Below are 25,533 nucleotides of genomic sequence, written 5' to 3'. Positions count from 1 at the left end.
GTTGAGCGTGTGTGTGTTTGTGTGTGAACTGAGAGCAGATGGTGTGTGTGTGTGTGTGTGCGTGCGTGTGCACGATACCTGCTTAGGAAATTCCAACCAGGAAGTGCTGATAAGGAGGGAGGAAAAAGAGAGGGTCAATGAGGATCAAACAGCTCCTGCAGTGTTGAAACACACACACACACACACACACACACACACACACACACACACACACACAGAAATATCTACAGGGTAAATTATTATTGCTAAATGTTATATATTGAGGAGTCAGTGTTTTGCTGTTGTTCACAAATCACTGTAGTGTCTGTAAATTTGTTTTGGAAGCAGAGCTGCCTCTCACTGCATGTGTATACGTTCATGATGCAGAACTGTGTCTTTGTGTGTGGGTGTTGGCTGATTTACTGTGTGTACATCTGGCAGGCAGAGGATGATGTTGGCAGGGATCCCACTCTTACCCTCTCTGTCCTTATATGATGCCTTGTACAAAGCTTCTATCCTTATTTGATGACATGGGGGTGGTCATGCCCTTTTATGATGTCAGGAAATGAAGCAGGAGGCCGCAGAGAGCTTGCTTCAAAGCAAAGATTCAGGCAACACCAGACATAAACGAACATTGCCTTCTATATCTTGTTGAATTTCCAGGATTTCTAGTATGCTAGTCTCCATTATAAAGGTGGACGCTCATATTAAAGATGGCCAGCGTGTCAGATAATACAGTCTACACGTATAGTAGAAAAGCACTATAAGAACCAGTCTGTTTTACTATTTAACTACCACCATCTCAATTAGCGATTCAAGTAGAGCAGGGGTGGGGAACTCCAGGCCTCGAGGGCCGGTGTCCTGCAGGTTTTAGATCTCACCCTGGGTCTACACACCTGAATCAAATAATTAGTTCATTACCAGGCCTCTGGAGAACTTCAAGACATGTTGAGGAGGTCATTTAGCCATTTAAATCAGCTGTGTTGGCTCAAGGACACATCTAAAAGCTGCAGGACACCGGCCCTCGAGGCCTGGAGTTCCCCCAACCCTGAAGTTGAGGTTAACTAATTCATATTATCAGCTTTTTGCCGATCTGTTAGTATCAACATTTAAAATAGGCTGTTTGATCCTTCAGTTCAGTTTGATTTATATGGTGCCAAATCACAACAACAGTTACCTCATGGTGTTTTATATTGTAAGTAAAGACCCTACAATAATAGTAAGCATTATGAGCAAGAACTTGGCGAGTGAGAAGGCAAAACCCCCTTTTAACAGGAAGAAAGCGAAGGCAAAATAAAAAAATAAAAATAATGGCCAATATATTGGAATATTGCATTTTTAAATCAACAAATATTGGTACCAGAATCTGATATCGGTAGGACTCAATATCCTTCTCATAGTCCTTCCCACAGGCTGCAATAAGCTTAGACAGACAAAATGACTTGCTTTCATTATCAGTCCGAAAAGATGAACAGCTGCATTAGGAAATTTGATTAAAAGCCTGTGGACATATAAATCCAAGAGGCTAAGTTAATCACGACCTCAAAGGAACATTCAGATAAGACAGATCCAATCATAGCACTTAAAAGTCTGCAGGAAAAAAAACTTTGTAGAAAGAGCCTAAAATATATGAACATAAAAGTGTGCAAGGACCTTTCCATCTCCACATAATGAGATAAAAATATATCAGCCCCTCATCACTACACAACAATGCATCACTCGTACCACTAAGAAAAAACAGTGTTAACTTAAAATATCAATGATGGTGTTTCACAAGACATAAACTTTTTATGGTTTTTGTGCACATTGTGGTAAACATAATTACTGTCACTTATTGCTGTTGCAAAGTCAGACCGTGCAAAGCTCAGAGCAAATTAAAAAAAATACCAAGATATATGTTTTCCCTTAAATTAATAAAAACTGAACATTTTATAATTACAGGACAGTCTGGAGAATGAAGTGCACATGAACTCATGTATTTTTTCACCCATCCGGCTTAGTTAAGATCAAACTAGTCTGTATAGGGGCCACAATGTAAAATGAGTTTGACATCTCTGCTCTACAGGCTTCAGTTAGCATGTTAAATGTTAAAGGTCATGACAGTACAATTAGAAGAAGACTGAACAAGTATGGCTTGTTTGGAAAGGAGTCTTTACTCTCTAAAAAGAACATAGCAGCACGACTTAGGTTTGCAAAGGTGCATCTGAACAAATTACAAGACTTCCAGAATGATGTCCTTTGGATAGATGAGACTGGAGTAGAGAGGCACAGCACCACCTTTGGCAAAAACTGAACACAGCATAGTCAAGATGCAGGGGTGATGATTTGAGCTTCTAATGCAGCCATAGGACCTGGGCATCTTCCAGCTGTTGAGTTGACCATGAAGTCCTCTGTATACCAAAGTATTCTAGAGTCAGATGTGAGGCTGAAACAACAGAATGGCTGAAAAAGAAAAGATTCAGTGATGGCCCAGTGCTCATGCTGTGGTGGGACCTTTAGAAAGCTGTGCATAAACACATGCCTGCAAATAGTAGGAACAAAACTGTTCAAAGGTCAGATAAGGGGCATTTCATGGGTTACATTTAGCATTTAAACAAGTTAGGGGAAGTTACTCTGACACGAAAAGATAATGATAAAACGCTCCTGATTTGATTTTTCTGGGTAAATGTTTAAGAAAGAAAAAGAGTCCACCTTCATAATGCATGAAGGCATCCAACATCTGCCAGTGTAATTTACATGCTGCAGCTGAAAAATGGAGAGAGGAGAGGCGATTCACTGACACAGCAGAGAAGTGCTGTTACGTTTCTCATTGGTGAGCCTGTGGGGAAGAATGTGAGAGAAGAAAGCAGGAAAGAGGGATGAAAAGGTGAAGGAAGCAGTCAGAGTGGGACAGATCGATCAGGGCCAAGACAACAGGTCTGCTCTCAGAGACAGAACGACTGTTTTCCATCCTGATTGCCAGGTAGAGAAATGGAAAGGGGACAGAAATATGCAGAGAGAGAAGAAACAAAGAGCTAAAGACAACTAGTTAGCAGAGCTAGTGAAGCTTCCTTTTCTTCAGCAAACAACTATTTTATGTAATAGAACAATAAATGACATTGCCTAAAAGTAATCTTTACACTAGGCACAGTCTTTCCCAGGATAGATATTACATAAGTGAACACATAAAGAGAAAAGCAGTGACACGGTTCGCTTTCCTTTCCCATGATGATAGCATCAGTCCCTTTTTGCCACAGGCAAGAAAACAGAGGATCAGCAGACTGAGAATAATCCTCCCTAAGAACAACAGCCTCTTCTTTTAGCTACACCAACTGTGTTTAATATTAGGCATATGAATAAATCTAACCTTTTTGAGCATGCACCTTCTCTCCGGCATGTATAATTTAAAGGAGCCACAGTGCCTTTCAGCTCTCATTGACCTTTCACCTTTACACAAGCCTGCTAAAGGGAAGCAGCCCAGTTAACATCAGGACCTGAGAAGGATTGCAGAGGGGAGGTAGAAGGCTTTTAAATTAACTTTGGGTTCATCCCATAGGGTGTATATAAATGATGGATGTGAACTCCATAGGTTTGTGGACCACATAATCCCTAATATTACTGTTTCCTGTCATGTTGGCTTTTGGAGCCAGAGACGAGTACATGTGGATACAGAGCAGAGTGCTACGATGTCGGCTAGTGCCAGCATGCTTGGTTAGCAACCTTTAACGATGACCTATCTGGTGCAATGGAAAGATGCTAGTTTTTCAAGTTTCAGGTAAAAGACGGATTAAATGCTACAATTTTACTCAATAGGAGTGAAGCAAAAACTTCGTAGATGCAGTGTACCACAAAATAAGGCAGATTTTTGTCATATAATTATATTAAAATACTCTAAACAGAAAAAAACACCATTGAACCTGAGTTATTGGAAGTGAGCGACAAGCTGTGCCCTAGTAGTATTTAAATGAAACCCTCTGTACAGTTGGTATGAGATGGGAAACTCTCCATAGATACAAAAATAATTGTTTGTGTTAGACTATGAGTGTAATTGTATGGCTATAAATTCGGGCATCTAAACATGGGAGCCAACTGACTCATTTTCTGGAGCCAGCCTCCAGTGGTCACTCCAGGAATTGCACTTTTTGGCACTTGCGCGTTAGCTTAATTTTTTTCAAATTGATATCTCCACAGTCTCTCTCACACAAGCTGTTTAGGCCCACTGTTTGCTTACAAATAGCTTAAACAATCCAAGTACAAACAAACAGTTTACCGTTCTTAGACCCACGTCTTTATATTAGATATATTTTATGTCTTTTCTCTTTTTGAGCCTTTTTAATTGACTTTGCAATAACAGATTGTAGTTCAGGTTTTCAGCCTCCAGCAGTTTCAGAGAAGTTTTGCCTCTGAAGCTAGAATAAACTCAGAATTGAATCAGCTGGTGAGCAGCAATTTTCTGTGGTGCTGTATTCTTTAATATTCCATGTAGGTTTACACTGCAGGTGCGGTCTTTCCCTCAGGCAGGTCTTGGTTGGTAAAATACAGGAAACACCTATTGCTGAGAAGGAAAACTGATGGTTTTGTTGTTCACTCTTATTAATAAGGCTTGTTTGAATGCATGTGTGTCAGTAAGCATAGCAAAGAGATACACATAAAACATTAGAGAAATCTGTTTGTGTCGTGTGTCTGAAACAGTGGGCGATATATTGGATTTTTAAGACACCAAATATTGGCATCGACCCTTAAATGACGCCAAAGATCCTGACAAAGTTTTCACATATGATCTTTTGAAAGTGAGACTGGTCTCTCAAAAGAACACTATATTCAAATCTCTAAGATGCCAGCGGCTTTGTTAGAATAGCAGTATTCAGCACTCCAAGTATGACAGAGAGTTGGTCCATCTTATATAACGGTAGCTCGGTGAATGTGGAGTCCTGAGCTGTTTTCGGCTGGGTGACTTCACATTATACACACACATATGCAGACTAGGCATGGACAGTAGTAGTAGTCGTAACAGTTTTTTACATGTGGTTTCACATTTGGAAAATCTGTATATGGTTTTCTCTAAAGAGCTTTAGCCTTCCTGCAAGCACATCTGCAAGCCACTTTGCAACCCACCTCCAGGCAGAGGTGGGTTGACAACTTTCATGCAGTTTTTGTCTTAGCCATATCGTTTGTCCTTGATACCTGCTCTGTTTTGTGCTCGGATGTTCCTACTTCTTTCCCAGAACTGTTTTGACTACAGTAGTCCTGACTGTAGTAGCCCTTTATGTAGTCTGACAGTAAAAATGCTGAATTATTAATGCCTCATCATAGACTCTGCTGAACCAACTTATTTTTCATTGTCACTTTCCTGAATACTGTTGAAGATCTTTAATGTTGTTTTCAGTTGACTTTTTTCCCCCAATATTCATTATGACAAACTGCTCTTTTGATTTCTTCTATTTTTGGTTAACAGTCCTGTAAATCGTGATCCATGAGTTAAAGCAGTAGACATGTGGCAGTACAAGCGTTAAGAGTTTGGTGGTTCCTTTTTTTTTTACCTTTCCAAAACCCCTAGCATGCTAGCATGTTCATCTAACTATGGCATTCTCGTATGACATGCCTGGTAACAAATCCAAGAGTTACTTTTTGTGTGTCTCTGTTTCATAGTCTTCCTCTTTATCCAGTGAAAAATGTGGCAAATTCGGTTACCTATTGTACCTTAAAATCCTGTAGTTACTTGTTTTTGTTAAACATGGATAGAATCACAAATATACTATAAACAGACAGTAGATGTGTTCTGATCATTTCCAGTCCTGTATTCGGGGTATCATTGTTTTATGGGATCTCATAGGTGAACCTTTACCCTTTAAAAGCATTGCATGGTCTTTTCTTTTGGACCACTTGGGCTTGTTCACCATTTAAATTATTATTTTTTTAAGTCTACTTGTGTAGATAGTAACCTCAACATCCCTGAGTCTAGTTTATGTAAATGTCAAAAACTGAAGATGCTCACGACTGGCTTTTTCAGCACATTGTTGTTCGGTCATCTTGTAAGAAATCCGATTCTGTGTTTTTAAACAGCTTATGGAGCTAACGTTAGCTTAATCGACAAGGTAGCTGTAATAAAGAAACTAGAGCTTGAGGCAACGGGTCTCCAGCTAATAAGAAAGAGCAGTATATAGCAGGCCCCCAAAAAGTTGATTCTGTTCATCTGGACTAAAGTTTTCAAAAAATGTAAAACGGATGAACAGAATAACTTTCCTTACCTGGACGACTGAGCGTGCGTCAAGACATATCCAGACGGCGTTTTCCTATAACTTTGGTCTGTCTCAAAGACTTTGTTCTTTTATGGGGAGAAGCCGGTGATTGTTCAGTGTTTATCAGGAAAATTTAAAAAAGTGAGCTTTATTTGTTTTCTCTGGCCTCTTTGAACTTTTTGAACTTCACCACACTTTAGTATTTATGTAAGTTAGCGGAAATATATCAGGTTTTATTGTCCACACAAACACACACACACACACACACACACACACACACACACACACACACACACACACACACACACACACACACACACAACACACAGGATGTACATTGTGCCTTTGAAATCTCCTGTATTTAAAAAAAAAAAAAGAATTCCTGCATTTAAGTGGCCAGAAATAGCCTGTTAGGAAATCAATGTTCCTCTCCCAGTGGTGCTGGGAGCTGTCTCCCCTACAATAGAGGGACTGTCCTGTTTCCTGCACCCTAGAGGGGGTGTGCGTGTGTGTTTGTGGAAAGAGCAAAAATGTGAGAGAGAAAGAAGGGAGAGTGCAAGCTCATCCTTGCTGTGCCTCAGTTCTGCACCATCAGCTAATAAGAGACATAAAAACAAAGGGCAGAAAATGAAAAATAATGAGGTTGAAAGTAGCAGTTGTGCTTGTAGATTTAGTATTAAACTTGTATGCATGCATGTGTGTGGATGTGCGTGTGTGTGCCTGCATGTGCTGCACCCCTGCAGCTGAGCTACACCCCGCCACAGCATGCATGGATCTGCATCTGTTATTTCAAGCCAGTAATTGTGTATCTGTGTGTGTTTACAATGAACTTGACCTAAATCTGGACGTAGCCACAGTGCCATCGCCACAATAGTTGGTTTGAATTCTCCTGTTGGGAAGCCTCATGTTGTGTGTTTTGAAACCAGATGTGATGACTGTGCGATGGACTAACCGGCTGAGAGGAACTGTGTGTTCCTTGGCTAGCAACTTGTGACTGTCAGGTTTTAAGCCTCTAAGCATTTCCTGATTTATCCCCTTTTTTGACTGTGATTGTGACAAAAATACACAAAATGAACTCAGTGGTTTGTTCAGTATGGCTTGAAACCAGTGAATGAGCCCACAAAGTTCACACCATATCAAGACTTTTTGCCAGCTGAGGAGTCGCCCCCTGCTGGCCCTTAAAAATAATGCAAGTTTAAGGTACTCCCTCGTTGTCTCTGCAACATGAGGATCGTTCCGCTCATTAGGGAGGCAAAACTCTATTAAAACGTGATTTTATTATTTTATTTCAAGCTTTCTCTTTGTCAGTCTGGGGCAGCAAAGACAAACAGTGTACATTTAAAACCGTTCGATTTTCACTAGAAAGAATTCTAGCATAGCATCATAGCTTCAGTTTGTACTTTTATAGTAAAACCCTGAACATAATTATAATAACTCATAACCGAGCCTGGTTTCGTGCTGTATAGTTCATATCCTCAGTATTATCTGTACTTTATATGCCATGAGCAGGAGAGGTCTCATGAATTGACATTCCAGTCTATGCTGCACACTTTTCCAAGCCGTGCTTGGTTATCTCCTGCACAGATTTAATGCACAGTCCATATTGCAGCTACACCGTGTGGTGTAGCTGCAATATTCAAATGTGGTGTGTTGCAATGTAAAACATGATAAACAGTTACATGTGAAGGATGTCTGCAGAGTGACAAGCAGACATCTCCAAGATTATATCAACAAAGCCTGTCGAGCAGATAGTCCAGTTCATACATTCACACTTGCACAAACCTCTCCTACTTTCCGTTGCAACTTCTGTCACAACCACATTCACTTCCTCTTACAAAGCTACAATAAAACAGGATACTTGGAAAAATGAACCATATATGATGCAAATGCTCTATAAAACTTATTAAACACATTGTACCCATTTTAAAAAGAAACACTTCAACCATTTTTATTTGACATCTTTTCTAATATTTCAACACATTTTAATGAGTTGCAGTTTTAACCTGGTTACAAACAAAGTTGATTAATTGAAATACACAAACCAGTTAAAGAAAAACAGGAAAATATAACATAACACAAAAATCCCACAGGAGGCTAACGCATAATAAATCGTGCTTGTTTAAAAATAATATGTACTCATATGTATCATGTTGATAACAACAATGTTGATGTTGGTAAATAAAAAAAATACATTTATTAGTTATGTAAATTCCCTGCACCTGTCATAGACGTTCATGTGATGTCCAAAACAAATGACCAAGTCCAAAGGTCAAAGGTTGAACATCATATTGACATCCAAGTTGGGTCGTGGTTGGACGTCCAAATTGTGGACCTCTTTTGGACGTCATATAGATGTCCAGAATTGGTCATGGACCCAATATAGATGAAATCTGCACGTCTAGCTGACGTCTCAGTGTTTAGTGGGTGATATTAAGATATCTGCCCTTCTGGACATCACACAGACCAAAGAGTAAAAGTATATATTCCCAATAAGCTGGGAAAAAAGAACTTTCGATAATGTGACTTGGTTTGGAAAACATTTTCACATCTTTTTTGTGGGTTTTGAATCTAAGCGTATTGTCACATTACCTAAATTCACACACATGAGCGAGCATGCTCTGAATGACGTAAATATTTAGAATGACAGACACGTACGGTGCTATCACCATGGGGGGCTGGACTCGAAGTAATGGCATTCTTTCATGCAAACAGCGGGCGAGGAAATGTGACGGCAGTTTGACTCATAATGAGATCTTCGCTTCCGTTCGGTGGAAATGTGTGAGGGGAAAAGTGGAAAATGCTGTTTCAGCTGGCTTGAGGAATGAATAAACCTTACCGTTCCTCTAGAGTACGATATTGTTGCAATCATAAACGTTAAATATTGCTCATAACAAGGTACTGATGGGGCTATTGCTATCATATTTGTGGGCTGCAAAAATCCACTCATGCTCCCTTTTTTTGTCTTTCAGAGCTCCTCGGGTCTGCAAAGAAAGTGAATGTCAACTTCCAGGATACAGATGGGTGAGTTACCCTCCTTTTCTTCTTCCATATATCATGTCTCCATCCCATCTGTACCCATCCCAGGCCAGCTTCTCCCCCTCCTTTCTCCTGCTTAACAGCATTCCCAAGCAGCATTATCATAGTGCTTTTACTTCTCTCTTTACAGTATTAAAAGCTAGGGGATTAGCCCATATACCACTCAGCTCAGAATGTCATGTTTATTTATGCGTGTGTGAGAGTATTAAAGGCATGATATTAGGTATTACATCTAAGCACCTTCACCTCTTTGCTCCCATTTTGTCATTAAAAGCATCGCGTGCGCCCAGTACGCGGCTACGGGCCCGTCGGCTCTCATTGGTGAGCCGCCACTTGAAATCCACCAGACGATGGCAAAACAAAACTGCAAACAGAACTGTGGCCCACTTCCATGCAATCTGGTGTGTTATGTAACGGAACAATTTGGAGAGACAGACTTTTATTTCTTTGACAAAAGGCTGGGGAGATATAAAAAAGGGATTCTCAATGTGAAAAATCAGCTGATTTGTTGTCTGCAGCCTACAACTGGCAAGAAATCAAAGTGAGTGGCAGCTCACACAGACAGGTGGAGGAAAGGAGGGCCAAAAAAAAAAGTCAGGGGTTGATATGGCTGTCATTAAACAGGCTGTGGAGACGACTTGCATCACTTTAACGCAATGTAGTGGAAATGCCGTGCAATGATGTTGTTGTTTTTTCCCCGTGTTTCACATATGGATCATATTGCAGTCTGAAGGTTAATGCTAAACTCATCGTGCAGTTTATTTTCAGTCGTCCTTGGTTGGTTTATGGCTGTAACCATTTCTCCTGCGAGTATTTCAAAGAGAAATGAACCCATGGCTGTATCTGGGATTCTGGCTCAGCATAATGTGACAGAAGTGAAGTCTGTTTCAAAAATGCTTCTCATCGTTTTCATAAACTTAATGGTATTTCTTTCATTTTATTTTATAGACCTGATATTACATGTTTGATCTTTAAGTATGTTTTAGCGTCAGTGTGTAAAAGGTGCTTTAGAGTAATGACAACTTAATGTGTTAAAAATTGAAAGTTAAATAGATAAAACTGATAAAATTTCACTTCAATCAAAAGTCAGGGTTCTCCTGGGAACACATAAAACTTTAAAAGTGATTTTATGCTCTATGTCTCACCACAGTTTAATAACAGAGGTCTACAGAGAGGTACTGGTACCTATTTGTATCCTGATATGATTTGTAAAACTCTACAAACATGGTTTTAGTTTGTCATTATGGGTTATTGTTCTGAAGTTGAAGGGAAAAGAATCCAGAGTTGCTACATTTTACCTCCAGTTCCATACGCCTTCATCTTTGTCTGTAATAGAGTAGCTTTGCATGATTAGTTGTCCGAAATAATCCCTTTGTATCTTGCAATAGGTCTTGGTGTCCCTCAGTGACCATGCAGTTTTAGTTCCATTCCCTGTAAGCTATCTCTCTTCTGATTGGCTGTCCCTTGCAACCAAAACATTTATTTTAATTCGAATAATCAAGTGGGTGGAGCTTCTGTGCTCGCAGCCAGAGTTGTATGCCTGAGGTGACCGTATTGGGGATGTGGGCTGAGCTTTTGGCTCATTTGTACCTGCAATGATCCCTTGATTTAATGGTCATGTTTAATATGAAATCCACCACGGTTTATATACCTTGATGTCATATACAGCAGTGGTGTGAAATTTATGGTTTTCAGGGTTTTCATCATTAACTCAGTTTCTCTGGGTCTTTTCCCGTGTTGTAGTTGTGTGTCTTATTTTGAAAGAAATATTTACGCGTTACCATAGCGACCAGAGAGCATTAAGGGGCAGAGAGGAGGATGTTACTCTCAATGTTGTTGACGCATTTCAGGAGGACGCTGCTAATAAAGTTGCACAATTACACAGTGAATTCGTGTTTATTATTATATTTACAATGTACCACAGTTTTTGTCTTGGTCATATCATTTCTTTTTGTTTTATTTATCTGCGACATCTTAAAGGCCGGTCCGTGAAATATTGTCTGACATTAAACCGGTCTGTGGCCAGTGTTGGGGAGTAACGGAATACATGTACCGCCGTTACGTATTTAGAATACAAAATATGAGTAACTGTATTCCGTTACAGTTACCGTTTAAAAAGGTGGTATTCAGAATACAGTTACTTTGTTGAAATAAATGGATTACACGGCGGTACTTTTCTGTTTCATATTGTCGCGGGTCAGGACTGTTTGGGTTTGTTTGACAAACCAGGCGGCAGCGTTACGGTTGCCATGGTTACAGGGTGACGCTCTCTCTCTGCGTGTTTCCTGGGTGAGAGAGCGCTTTTTTGTTGTTGTTGTTGTGCTAAGCTAAAAGGCAGAATGCTACAGGCATGGCCCTAAAGAATGTAGCCTCATGGGCAGTGTAGTCCGTGCTGCAGCGAGAATGGACTACCATACACGTTATGTGTCTGTGAGCGAGGGAGGGAGAGAAAGGAAAAGTCCGAGCTGTCACGGAGCAAAAACGGGAGCTGGAAGCATGTAAATATAATAATAACCACTGCAGCCAAGAAGAGTGCCTGACGAGCCCATTTGTAAGTAAGCTATTAAGACTCAACTGTACACTGTGTTCGTGTTTTCCTCCGAAACAATAAGTTCCGTTGGAGCAGCCTTTCAACGCCTCTCTCTGTCTCTCGCTAGCAAAGTTGACCCAGACAACAAAGTAAAGCTAGTTTTCAGCTACGAGCCCGACATGAACCCGACGTATTAGCCAGAGGTCCCTTTACTACGGTTCGGAGCCGCGGACCTTCAGTAACAGTAATAAATCACAGCAATAGTACATTCACGTAGTTGTAAACAGCATGATAATATATTAAGTAATCCAAAGTATTCAGAATACGTTACCCTCATTGAGTAACGTAACGGAATACGTTACAGAATACATTTTGGGGCATGTATTCGGTATTCTGTAATGGAATACATTTTAAAAGTAACCTTCCCAACACTGTCTGTGGCACAAAAAAGGTTGGGGACCGCTGATATACAGGATCACATTTATAGTGCAGTAACCTGTAAACAGCAGAGGGCTTAGATTCTGCATCAAATGCTACCAATTTCAGGGCTCTTGCAGGCTTCTGAAACCCTTCAGCAGACTGTTTCAGACTGTTCTTGCTCCATAGTGTCAAGAATGCTATGGAGCAAGACAAACCGAATTTAGGCACTCATCTAGAAGAAATTCTCCAGACCTTCTTAGACAGAACAGATTATGAGGGGACTATTTTTCTTCATCCAGATCGGTCATAGGACAGAGGGTGTTTCGTACTGTTCAGGCTGTGCAGCCCCTTGAGGCAAGCCTGTGATCTGACATATTGAGCTGTATAAATAAAGCTGACTTGACCCATCACCCTTTATAAACATTCCAAAGGACCTAGCCAATAATGACATGAATATTGCAGTGAAGTAACTAAAACCATGCAAAAATAAAAAGGAAACAACATTTTTAGCAGATATATCTGTGCAGTTGTCTTATAAAAATTACTTATACTCAAGTTTTCCATTCAAGCCTGGTTACGTTAAAGGATCAGGTATAGAGAAATTGAACAAAATACTGACTTTAACTAGTTTGATTACAATGAATTTTCTCCTGTAAGTTTGTTACATGAGTACAGTGTAAAATGCTGAATTTAATGGAATATGCTTAAATGAAAATTACTTGATTAATATACATTCAGTTTATAACAAGCACATTTTCCTTAAAGATTAGCTGCATGAATAAATAAACCATTGCTTTTATATATCTCAGTTTCATTTTAGTCAAAATTATTGCTTCATATTTATTGAGGGTGAAAAATCTTTTCTTGAGTGTAATTACTTTTAACTTCTAAGGCAGACATTCGTCAAACGAGTGTCCCAAACGGCATACTATAAATCCCCTGCTAGCACCCTTTTGCACTTCACAACAATCAATGATGATTAAAAAAACCACAGCGTCATCTGAAACACACTTCCAAGAAAACAACAAAGGAGAGACGTTATGATATTCTTTTTATGTCCTCTCTTTGTTGTGTGACAGTTATGTTTGAGTTGGGTTTAATGAGGGTTGTAAAGGATTGTGCGGAGGTGGAAATGGAGGCTGCGAGTGCTTGTTATTGGGCCGTCAGAATGCGACGGCCATGAAACGATCAGTAAATCAACTTTAAATTCTCCCGGTGACTCACTTCACCATCATTCACATGCTAGCTCTCTTTTCCTCCTTTCTAATATGCACCCTCGCCTATGAATCATATCCAGTAATTCTTGTTGTACTAACAGAACCAGAAAAAAACGTAGCCGACCCCTGATGGGAATCAAGAAATTAATAGAAAATTAGCCAAGTGGGACAGTTTCTAAGAAGCGAGGCTGCTGCAGGAGTGTCTTCGATGTGCATTCTTTCAGATGCATGAACTGCTAACTAAAGTTAGGTTATATCTCTCAGTGCATCCCAACATGTGTTACTCTTGGTGGAAATGACAGTAGGTGGAACACTTGCATGGATCTAGATAATTCTGGACTGTATTTGAGAGCCACTTAGTCATTTTTAAATAAAACAATATATACTTCCTAAACCAAAACAGGAAACTACATTTTTACATTGAGCCCTACACCCTGTGATTAACACTCTTCTCATAGAGCTGAGAGGATTGTACTACCAGAAAGCAACATTGCAGAGATTGAGGATAGCTAAGTACCCTGGAATCCCACAGGCAAATGGTAACCAGGAAGAGGCCGCTGGGAAAGCTGCAACCACCAAATAACGACAGGGTGTAAGGGAATGCCTGAAGAGTCTGTTGAATGGGAAGAACAAGATCAGGACAATTAGCACCTATGCCCTGCTGGTGGTTAGATACCCGCTGGGATGAAAGGGTGGCCAAAGGAGGAGATGGACCCACTGACATCAAGACAAGGAAGCACCTGACCATGCATGGAGGGTTTTATTCCAAGTCCAGCATCCTGAGACTGTAGCGGAAGGAAGGAGGCCAAAGACTGGTGAGTGTCACAACCACTATCCAACATAAAACAATAAAGGTCCATGTGTACATCAGGTGTGATTGTGATTGTGTGCTTAGTGAATACTTCAGGCAGCAGAAACCAGAGGAAAGAGAGGAGTAAGAGGGGAGCCATCATGGAAGAAATGCATGGAATAGCAGCTGATATCGATAAATAATATCAGCGGCTGGACTGAAAGACAGCACAGAAGCACTAACCACAGCAGCACAGGAACAAGCTCCTAGCACAAGATCCATAGAGGCTGGGTTCTGTCTGTGCAAGCGCAAGCTGTGTAAAGATGCCCCTGAGACAATCCAGCACATAACAGCAGGGTGCAAGATGAGGGCTACATGGAACGTCATAGTGGCCGGCATAGTGTACAGAAACATCTGTGCCGAGTATGGCATGGAAGTCCCAAAGTCAAACTGGAAGACGCTCCCCAGGGTGGTCAAGAATGACTGATCTAAGATCCTGTGAAATTTCCAGATATATATGGACAAACTAGTGATTGCTAACTAGCTAGAGAACATCTGAGCACTCAGGGCAGTGACCCCCAACCTTGACAAGTGGCTCCAGCAGATTCCAGGAACGACATCTGAGATCTCTGTCCAGAAGATTGCTGTCCTTGGAAGGGTGCAGGACCCCCATGCTCCCAGCCCTTTGGTCAACGACCTGAGCTTGAACGATAAAGACTGCTCCGCATGGTGAGTGGGGAATTAACCTTCATGTATCCAGAGTACGTGGACCAATCTACCTTCTTATTTAAGTGATCACTTGGGTATTTGTATTCTTGTACCATTTCCACCATGCCCTAACCTTGCGGAAAGAGGAGTAGTAGGAGTCCTGAATCTCTGGAGTCCAACAGCAACCTAATTTTGCTTGTGGTTACATTTTTCCCCAAATGGATCCAACACCTGACCAACCAGTAAGTAATACCACCCATAAGAGAGGCAGGGACTAACTTCCGAATACCAAAACTATGTGGTTTAAACAGTGGATCTCCAAGCATTTTTTCCTTTGTGTGCCACTCCTCTAGATTAGTTCTTGGCTGGAATCGTTTGCAAATTGCAACTATAACCCAGCTCATTTTTGACTGATGCTGTAACAGAATCGCTTTGGCTTAGCTGTACTTGTTTTAATTGATGTACACGACACGCTGCTCTGAAAACTGGTACTTAGTGAAATTAAATTCATCAGCATGTACTACTGTAAAAGAAAAAGAAATTAAACAGTTTAGCTCAAAAGACAAAGTGGACAAAAATGTAAATGCATGAGTGAACTTTAATTAAGTTAGAATGCAAGTATAAATATCAGCATTTGTACCAGGAGTTCCCATGAATACTGAGCGCTCTTGTTTTTTGCTTCTCCTTCCACGGTGGTCCGTCTTTTTTTTCGTCAGTCTGGCACTAACTGTCAGTTCATCCATGATTGTCTACTTAATGCAGCAGGAAACAAGAGAAGATAGAAATGCAAATTCCTTGGAGCTCGACTCATGCCAGCTTCAGCCCCGGTGAGGATGATTTAAACTGAGCTAAAAAAGACTGCGAAGCGTGCCGAACAAAGTGGCCTCTGTAAAGATAAAGATGAAGAGTAATCCTTGCAGAGCAGCGTTTCCACTCTGAGTGAAACTAAACAGTTTAATCTAATTAGTGTGTTTACTGTTATTGCCTGTTTGCCCCCTAATTCCTCTCACAGTAATGAGTACGGGGTGATGCCTACACGGCTGGTATACGGCGCAAATAACTCATGAATATTGTTTCTGAGAGAAATGCATGGGTCAGGATAAATATTGCACGTAATGAGTCTGCATAAACTGATTCATTTTAGATTCATTTACTCCTCTTGGCAGTGGCTCGAACACTCCTAATGAACTCACTCTGCAAAAGAAGAAGCTCATGTCATAGCTGGCAACTTTCATTGTCAGTGCTGTGCATATGTACAAAACAACGTTTCCAGAGTGAAAATGGAGGCTGGTGTTGCACTGTGATTACAAACAGCAGGAATCTAAAAAAATTGCTCGTCACTAGTTTGGTTATATTTAGATATTTTGAAAATGGAGGAAATGAGAAATTAGAGCAAAGGCTTTTCACATGTGTACGATTGACATTCCACAAGCGACCTGACGTGCGACAACAACAAACCACTTACCGAGGATGAAGATTCCTCTTTATAAAGCCTGACAAGGAGCTGTCCACTGAGACATGAGAGTACATTACAGAAGAGCTCCGCTGCAATTATGTATTCACTGTAGTGGGTGTGAATGTGTTTGTGCACGCGTAGAGGTTTGCTGTTGGAAAGTATCATAGAGGACGGAGGCTTTTCTGGAAATAAACACACTGAACATGTGATACTACTTAAAGATATAAGGCCTAAAAGTGAGGATTAGATTAAAAACGCTACAATGAATTGGCTTTATTTACTTGGAGCTGGAACTAGAACAAGTGAAATCAAATCAATACAAATGATTTAAACAAAAAGAGGTTAAATAATTTTATATGGAAGGACAAGCCCCTGCACAGTATGTACCACCGGCAGGTAGAGGTGGCACCCTTATGGTGCAAAAATACAATTTTATACTTGTCAAACTGTTATCTTTGGCATATTTAAAGCTTCATACAACGCGGTTAACAAATGACAAAGTTTCACAGGTTAGAATTAAATGTCAATCATATTGATTTAACTTGTGTAATACTCTTGATATTTATAACTGAGTGATTTTGTATATATTAGTGCTATTTCTTAAATTTGTAAACTGGTATATATTGTATTATTTAATTAGTTTAATCTGTTACTGTTGCTGTCTTGGAGCAACTGTAACCCACATGTTTTCCTTAGGGATTATTAAAGTAGATGCTTTATCCTGCCTACAGGCAAGCTCCTCCTTTATTTCAATCTCACCTTTGTTGTCAAAGTCAGGTTAAACATCTGAGACTTGGTTAACAGGTAATCACATGCTTTTATCAGTGGTTTCACTGATAAAAGAGGAGAATTGGGTTGGGTGGGTTTGCAGAATATCTTTTGAAGAGTGAGCGGCCAGGTGAGTGTCCGGTGGAGAAGCTGGGCCGTGGATCACAGAAGACACAGGCAGACGATCAGGTGAAGAATGACGGCTCGAGCTGGTCCTAAAATACTGGCTCCGATGATTGATGATGATGACCTGCGGGTAAGATGACCAAGAGCAGGAAAAAGGAACTCCGCCTAAGGAGAGAAAAACCTGGATTTAGAGCCAGGAATGGAAAAACATTCCCCTCGACGTAGCACCCAGCCTGGACCATGACACAACAAGAGCTAATAATTTCTCTGTATATAAAAAAGTAGGCTCAAAGGTAATTAAATGAATAGACATTGCGTGTGTTTAAGGAGGTAATCTACAGCGAGAGTAAAACTGAAAGCTTAGTTAACATATCGAGCTTGTTTGATGAAGTGAAGCTGGACATGTACACATAAACTAAGCACATGAGGAAACAGTGTTTATTTTGTATGTACAGGACTGGTTATTTAGAGAATAGCAGCTCTCTTTTCAGGTCAGGTCCATGGTGAACTGTACCACATTGGGAAGCAGCCACACGTTTTTCTCCCCTACTTTTAACTGGGTTGTGACCTAACCAGTGTGTGTGTGTGACTGTCATCTGTCAGCTAAGCCTGCTGCAATATTAATAGCCCACAGTGAGGGCCCAAAACAGCACAGGTCCACTGGAAATTCTTCTTAGTCCTTGTAATTATGACAACGACAACGATTTCATTGCCCACAGAAGGCAGAGGAGCTGTTATAGAAGCAGCTGGCAGTTGTTTCCTGATGGCTCCATATTGTAGCTGGTGGTGGTTTTAGATTATTTTATCGTCTGTGAATCTTCAGGAGCTGAAAATGAAGTAATCAGAGTAAAACAGCACATTCTTCTATTGAGAGTGATCACTATCTGTGTATATGCTTAGCAATGACATTCTTACTTTGAGGACAACAGACACAAACAATAAATGCAATAAATAACTAAACTAAACTAAAAGAATAAAAAGCATAAATAAATAAAGCCAGTCTTATGTACTGAAGGGTGTGCGCGGTGTGTTTAATGGCCTGAAAAAAGTAGGAGAAACTAAAGGACCCACACTTCCTGTACAGACAACGTGACAGACATTGATTAGCAGACAACAGAGACAGAAGACAGCGTGATATGTGAGCCAGGAGCTGGCAACAACACACGCACACACATTAACAGGTTTACATGCGGTTTGTCATAGACGCAGCTCGTCCGAACTGCACGCCAGCAGACGGGAGAGAAGAGTGACGAGACAGACTGGCGTCCTTCCTTTCTTCTCTCTCCTCAGTCCAGTGTGTGATTGTTGGAGCGGCGTGCTTCTCGGGAAAGCTTGACAGGCATAAGAAATGTCTCATTACTGAAAATGGGTCAAGCCGTGTGGCTTTACAGTGTGTGTGTGTGACAGGTGAAAAGGGCCAGTACAAGGCTCGCAGCAAAACTGCATGAACAGACTGTGTGTGTGCTCAACAGGGCAGGGGAGTTGATAAAGCTGATTTGGAGTAAATGCATAAAAATGAAGAGAAAGAGGGAAGGAGAGACGCGTTTGGGAGGCTCATAAGAGGAAAATAAATAAACAGAGGCAGCAGGTGAAAACCCAAGATATTAAAGTGGCCTCCCTGGTCTCTGAAATGGATGTAGGATATGGATTCCAGAACAGCGTGCAGTGTTGTCTTTGAGAGTGGGTTTTGCTGTGGCTTGTGTTGTATTTGTCTTTAGCTGCTAGTGTTTTAAAGGGATACTCCAGCAGGATTTAGCCGTGTGGTAAATATAGAGCTGCAAACACATTACAAAATCTCAGTGTTGAATTTGGTCATAATTTATGTTTGCAAAGCATGTTTGGAGCCAGACCACACACAGAACTTTATTCAGCGTTGTAGTGACGTTACATCGATTTTTTGGACAACCTTTGTCTTTACACATTTACAGACGGAGCATCAGGATCTCAAAATCGCAAAAACCTTTCAAAAGAGAGAGAAAGAGCCGAGATGTTTCACATTAATCGATCGAGCGGTTTCCCCCTGCTTCCAGTCTTTGTGCTAATCTAAGATAACCTATCAGAGAATGCAGAATAAATTGAAATGTTTGGAAAGTATTTGATATTTCCAAATATCTCCCTTTGTTTACATGTCTATAAGCACACCATCACTACTCAAAGACAGACAGATACCTCCATAGTATGAAGAGTGTAGCATAACTGGCTGCACAGTCGTTGCTGGAGGATGGACTTTGGGGCTCAGGAACTGGAAGCAAAAGATGGAAACAGTGGAGAAAAAGAGTTCAAAGAGATGAGGCCACGAGGAACACCCTGGAGAGGAAGGATGAGGCTGCAGAGAAAAGTAGTATCAGCTGCTGAGAGTGAGACAGACGAGGGTTGTTTTTTTTTTAAATGAGGAAGAATAGGAGGAGAAGCGTATGAAGCGTATGAATATTTCATGGAAGATTTTACTAGAGTACTTGCCAAAACCAAGGGCTTCCCTTCCCTCCCCCTAACATACACCCCACTGACACAGTCTTGAGACCCACACACACACAGACACACACACATTTCTTTCCGGCTCAGCCTATTGCAGCATTATGTAAGACTATCCTTTTTTAACCCTGAAGTTAAACATGAACGGAAGAAGATGAGTCGCTGCCGAGATGCAGAGAAGGATTATGACACAGCTCGTTGTCGATGCACACTCGCAGGGCCACATACAGAAAGCTTGTCTTTAAAACGATGTGAATTTCCAGTTTTGTTTTCTTGTTTCCTGTCCTTTGTTCTGTCTACAGAGGACTGTCGTTGCATTGGTTTTTGTGCTATTTCAGTGGTGCTCCTTTCAGAAAACCTTTAGTCCCCAGCTTCAACCTCATAATTTGCATTTACATTTACGATTTCTTTCTGCGACATCATTAAATGCAATACACCCACAAACAAATCTCCAACTATGAGACGAGTTCTTGCGGAGGAAGATGTAAGAGTGACAGACGTGTGCACAAACCTGTAGATAGAAAATGTTCCTTTATTTTCTTTTTGTTTCAGTAAATTTGACTGTTAATGATTTCGCAGGTGCACTCTGCAGCCTTGTGTGGATTATTATTTGGCCTTTTTAATGGTGATATATTGCATCATTTATCCAGACTAAGATCAAGGACACCCCATAGGGCCGGGAGAGCTGAAAACATAAGGACGCACTTGATTTGAATGTGTTATCAGACAGAGAATGTCTGCTTTTACTTTTCTCCTGAACAGAAAAAACAGACACATTTTAAAAGAAAAAGAGCATCTTTAAAACAAATAAGAGAATGTAGTCTGTTACATAATTACCAGTCAGTGAAGCGCTAAGTGAAGGTAAAACTCTGGAATCTGGAAATGTTTTATATTGCTATTGGAGTCTTTCTCAGCCCTTTTTATTCACATGTAAGTGCGCATAAGTTGCAACTGAAGGGAGATGTGGACATGCACAAGTTGCATGCTACACGTCAGCTGAATAAAGTGCTATGCAAATGCTAAAAGCTAACATTTAGTGGCTTTGCTGTGCAAATGGATTATTGGCAAATATTAAACCATTCAAATTAATTTTGGGATCACATGATTTTGTGTTAATGTGAATGGTCATACAGACCAACTGTTTATAAATTACCTCTCAAATTCAATTAAAAAATGAAAAAAAAAATGTTGCTGTAAACGTTGCGTCATTCTGCAATCAGTCTGCGATTAAATGGGGTCAAGTGGACAAATAACTGTGATAAATGATTAAAAATCACATTTCTGTTGCTGTGTACAACAGAAATTCATATTTAACCAAAATTTGCATTTAATTATTACATTTGCACTCAGCAACCTTCCTGTTCTATAGGAATACAACCAAAATACAACCACCTGGAGGCCAGAGTTTGTGTGGTGGGTAACGTAGTAGAAATGCTCCTCAGCATAAACCAATCAAACTCGTGCTACAGTACTGAATCATAACCTCTTCACAGGTGCTTCTCGTAAATTCCTGTTTAAAATAGTTTGAATCTTTCACGAGTTAGCTAAAGCTGTCAGCTGAATGTGAAGAAACAACTGCAAACCCTCCATGTCCAAAACATGTATGATTTCAGCTGCCAGTTCAATCAGTTCAATCTTTTGAGGAAATAGCAAATGGTTCATTGCATTGCACGTCAGAAACCCTGTAAATTCAGCCACTGGTAAAACACCGCCCACTCATGATTTAACAAATCAATTTTATTAAATGTACTAAACATTTGAAGTAAGCACAAAATAAGGATGCATTCAAAATATCTCCTTGTGTCTTGTGCACAACATTGTATGTATTTATATATGTATGACTCAATCAGATAATGTGCAGATTTCTGAGCTTTCTGTGTGCATGCTCTGTGAGCTGATGTACTCCACTTTAAAGTCTGATCAGTCATTTCCTGCGAGATTTCTGGTCACCAACACAATGGTGTCAGTCATGTCATTTAAAACCCACTGTGTAAAACATCATGCTTAAGCAAAGGTTAACTAACGGCTCCGTTCAGTTCACTTTTCTTTGGATCTTTTTTTCTCATGACCTTTTTAGTCCAGTCTAATAAAAGTTGGACTGTTTCTATCCAATAAAAGTTAAATATTATTTATTAAATTTGTGTGTGTGTGTTTGAATCTTTGTAAAAATTGTGGCTGCATTTTAATAGGAGACACACTCGCTACCTCGGCTTCATGATTTGTCACGGTAACGGTGCAGACGCTCCTCGAGCTCGACTGTGACAGTGTTTGACAGCAAGGAGCAAATCAGGCAGAGGAGCGAGGACACACATGTCACAGCAGATCTGAGTCAGATAGAAGGTGTGCATGTTAGGAAGGCTCAGAAACAGACTGTTTTATCCCTGCTTTCATTTACGTTGCCTGTCGTCTCCTCCTCAGACGCTCTCTTGGGCTGATACATCAAGGCTGACGTATCAGTCTCATCTGCTTGCTTTTTATCCTTGCGCACAGTCACCGCGTCCTTTCCTTGATGAAATACTTCTCCTCCTGTGACTATATCCCACCATCTCATCTCTGCTGCTCCGCTGGATTTTGTAGCTCTGCAGCAGATACAGCTGTAGCCTAATCAGCTGCTATTAAATCTATTTGTCACGCCAAGACTCGCGTTTATCAATGACCTGTGTGTGTGTGTGTGTTTATGCATTTGTGTTGCCTAGTTGTATGTGGCTGTTTGATTCAAAGGAGCAAAGGTATCTTTCGCAAAGCTGAACAAAGCTGAACAAAGCTGATGTGTGTGTGTGTGTGTGTGTGTGTGTGTGTGTGTGTGTGTGTGTGTGTGTGTGTGTGCGCTACAGGTTTTCTCCGCTGCATCATGCTGCCCTTAATGGGAACCTGGAGCTCATCTCTCTGCTGCTGGAGTCACAGGCTGCTGTCGACATCAGAGACCAGAAAGGTGAGGGCCAAACGTGCACACGCGTAAAGAAAGACACAGAGACAATAGCAAGCCTCCTGTATAGAATATACTATGTGCCACGTACACATACTGCTCGGTCAGTAAGATGATATACTGCAGCTTAGCGTGCGATGGACATGTCCTGTGTTTACGCACTGTGGGTGTGCAGGTATGCGGCCGCTGCACTACGCAGCCTGGCAGGGGAAGGCAGAGCCCATGAAGATGCTGCTGAAATCGGGTTCGTCTGTCAACGGCCAATCAGACGAAGGACAAATTCCTCTCCACTTGTCAGCACAGCACGGCCACTATGATGTGGTGAGTATTATGTAGTTTTACCAAAAAAGCAAAAGACCACACTGCACGAGAGCAGCACAGGAGGAAGATGCTAATCTCAATATTATTTGGTTTAGCGTAACATATCGTGGCCATTAGATAAATGACAAGTTATTCTGCACTAGTCAGCTGAGCATGGCCAGCATGATGTGGTGAGGGATAGTTTTTTTTAAAAAGTAGCAAAGACATCACCCTGTCTGTGCACAAACTAACTGAGTGAAACAGAGAGCAGAGGAGAGAAAAGTCACAGTGGTGAAATAAACGTCAGTTGTTTCGGGTAGCATGTCTACTGCTTTAAATGGGCTGGACAGGTAACCAACATTTGTGCTTGGAGTCACACATGCTGTGTCCACTCATGCTTTTTTATATATTGGCACAATTAGCAGTAAACTGCACTTTGAACGGAAACAAACTACTAAATCTGGCCCTAAATGAAAAAAAGTCTGTCGTACTTAAGCAGGCTTTGCAGGCTTAGCAGAGAAACAACAGTCAAATATAGCAGATCAACTACAGCAGGTAACATACAGTAGAAAAAAGAAGAGATGTGCATTTCCCGGTTGCACAGCTGAAGACGCGCTGCTTCTACTTGATTAAATATCTGTGATTTATAGAGGGTAAAAAACTGGGCTGAAGCTTTAATCTGCAGCCGCTCTCCATGTGGAAGTTCAAATACATAAAAAAAGTTACAGAAACTGAAACAGACTACAGATTGAAAACTGAATCATTTATAATCCAACAAAGCAAACAGAAAGCACTGAAAGGATTCAGGAGACATTGGCTTTAAAAACACAGAGACACTAGAGGCTTCAGCACAGAGTATTGTTCTAATTTGTTCCATTTTAAGCTGCAAAGAAAGGAAACTCCTTCCTGTGGTGCAGCCTCGCTGCCGTCCCCCTCTGAGCCATTACTGAATTGTTCTTTTTTTCTTAACAAACATCGTCAGCGGTAAACATTTATAGCCTACAAAGTCAAACTGACCTGTGTCAGGCCGTCACTTTAACAGACTGATGCAGCCTTCAGTGTGTTGAAACTTTTGCACATCTTATTGTTCTGCACACTTTATCCAGTCTAACGAGAGAGCAAAACATTTTTTATAGTATTTTTATGCAGCTTAATGTACGAATGGAGTCTCTAACATGTGAGGCGTTACATTCTGGGATTTTGCTGTGCCTTCCATCGATGCTGTTTTATGTTTTTGTTCCATTATGAAATCCCGAGGGCATTACGTAATGGATGAGTTATTTACTATATTACAAATTAAAAGGAAAAGCTGAGAGTAGTGCTGTTATGCTGCAGGGGACATGGGCTGGCACGGTTTGTGCCCACTTGGCTCCTCAGATGGAGGGGTCATTTCACATCAAAGATCAAATGTGATGAAACATTTCCATCCTGATGTGAGTGGTAGTAGGCTGATACTGATATGTCTATACTGCAGGGTTCTAACTTTTTGCCACGGTTGCACTGGTGCGCCTAACTTTTTTTCTTTGGTGCACCAGCACAAAGGTTAGGTGCACCCAAATTTTTCAACCGCATCACTTAACACCGCAGCTTTACATGTTCACTTTTTTTAATTGTTGCCCATACAGACAATATTGATTTGTAAATGATTAACTAATAATCTTGTCAACACAAAGTTGGAGCACATTTCTACAAGAAAGATAAGTTACTGTATTTTTTGGACCATAAGGCGCATTAGAATCAATGTCTCTTAACAGGTGCCATTTTGGGGTCCTTATGCACACACAATACGGTAATATTATGTTGAAGCATGGTACATATTACTGTGCGAGGCTCCCGACTACAGTAGCTGTAGTGCTCCAACAATCCATCAAGCAGTGCGGCTTCATAGCTTATCAAAGTCGTACTAAAACATTTTTGACAGATTTTTGAGCGTCGTGTACCACATAAAATCAGTCCGCGGTCAGTAAGCACAACCAGAATTCATACATAAGGCGCACTTTTGAGAAATTGAAAGGACTTTAAGTGCGCCTTATAGTCTGACAAATATGGTACTGAAAAGGTTCTTGTGCTTAAAGTGCTTCACTGAACTGAAATTTAAACTTAAAATATCTCAAGATATATAAAATAAAATGAAAGTCAAAATTAAAAGTGCCTCAAAGTGAACATCTTAATATCTGAGCATCTTACACTGGGCATGGGCATCTGAGACCATCTCTGATTGGTTTAGACCACGATATGGGCCTGATGTGTGTCTGTTGTTGACCACAGGGACTTTCAGAGTTGTGGAGACTTTTTTTTTTTACTTGAACAGCTGGTCGCACTGGTGCGACCTAGGATTTTTTTTAGTCGCACCATTGAGAAATTTAGTTGCACTCTCGAGCCCTGTGCTGGAATGTTTGTTGACTTTTTATTGAAGAAACTGCAGAGAAACAAGTTTATGTTGTCATAGAGTTTGTCCTGCAGAGCAGCTCCGACTGCAGCAAAAAACAGGTCTCAACCCAGCTGAGTGTGCCACAAACTTTATTTACAATCTCTGGTAAGACTTCACCATCATCAAAACACCAAATGGGAGAAGTATGGTATTCAT

The 25,533-nt window shown here is 40.7% G+C and overlaps 1 protein-coding gene across 6 annotated transcripts in view; it reads left to right on the top strand.

Annotated features, from left to right (window-relative positions):
* The window catches only part of caskin1 (CASK interacting protein 1), a 127,058-nt gene that overhangs the window by 56,600 nt on the left and 44,925 nt on the right, over positions 1–25,533 (top strand). For all 6 annotated transcript variants that reach the window (XM_063471222.1, XM_063471219.1, XM_063471217.1 and 3 more), the window contains exons 2-4: positions 9,167–9,218; positions 22,555–22,652; positions 22,822–22,967. In XM_063471222.1, the coding sequence (XP_063327292.1) occupies positions 9,167–9,218; positions 22,555–22,652; positions 22,822–22,967 (296 nt within the window). The remainder of the gene's footprint in view (positions 1–9,166; positions 9,219–22,554; positions 22,653–22,821; positions 22,968–25,533) is intronic.

Source organism: Pelmatolapia mariae, linkage group LG4, assembly GCF_036321145.2.
Source record: "Pelmatolapia mariae isolate MD_Pm_ZW linkage group LG4, Pm_UMD_F_2, whole genome shotgun sequence".
NCBI classification, from domain to species: domain Eukaryota; kingdom Metazoa; phylum Chordata; class Actinopteri; order Cichliformes; family Cichlidae; genus Pelmatolapia; species Pelmatolapia mariae.
This window is presented reverse-complemented; position numbering and strand designations above follow the sequence as displayed.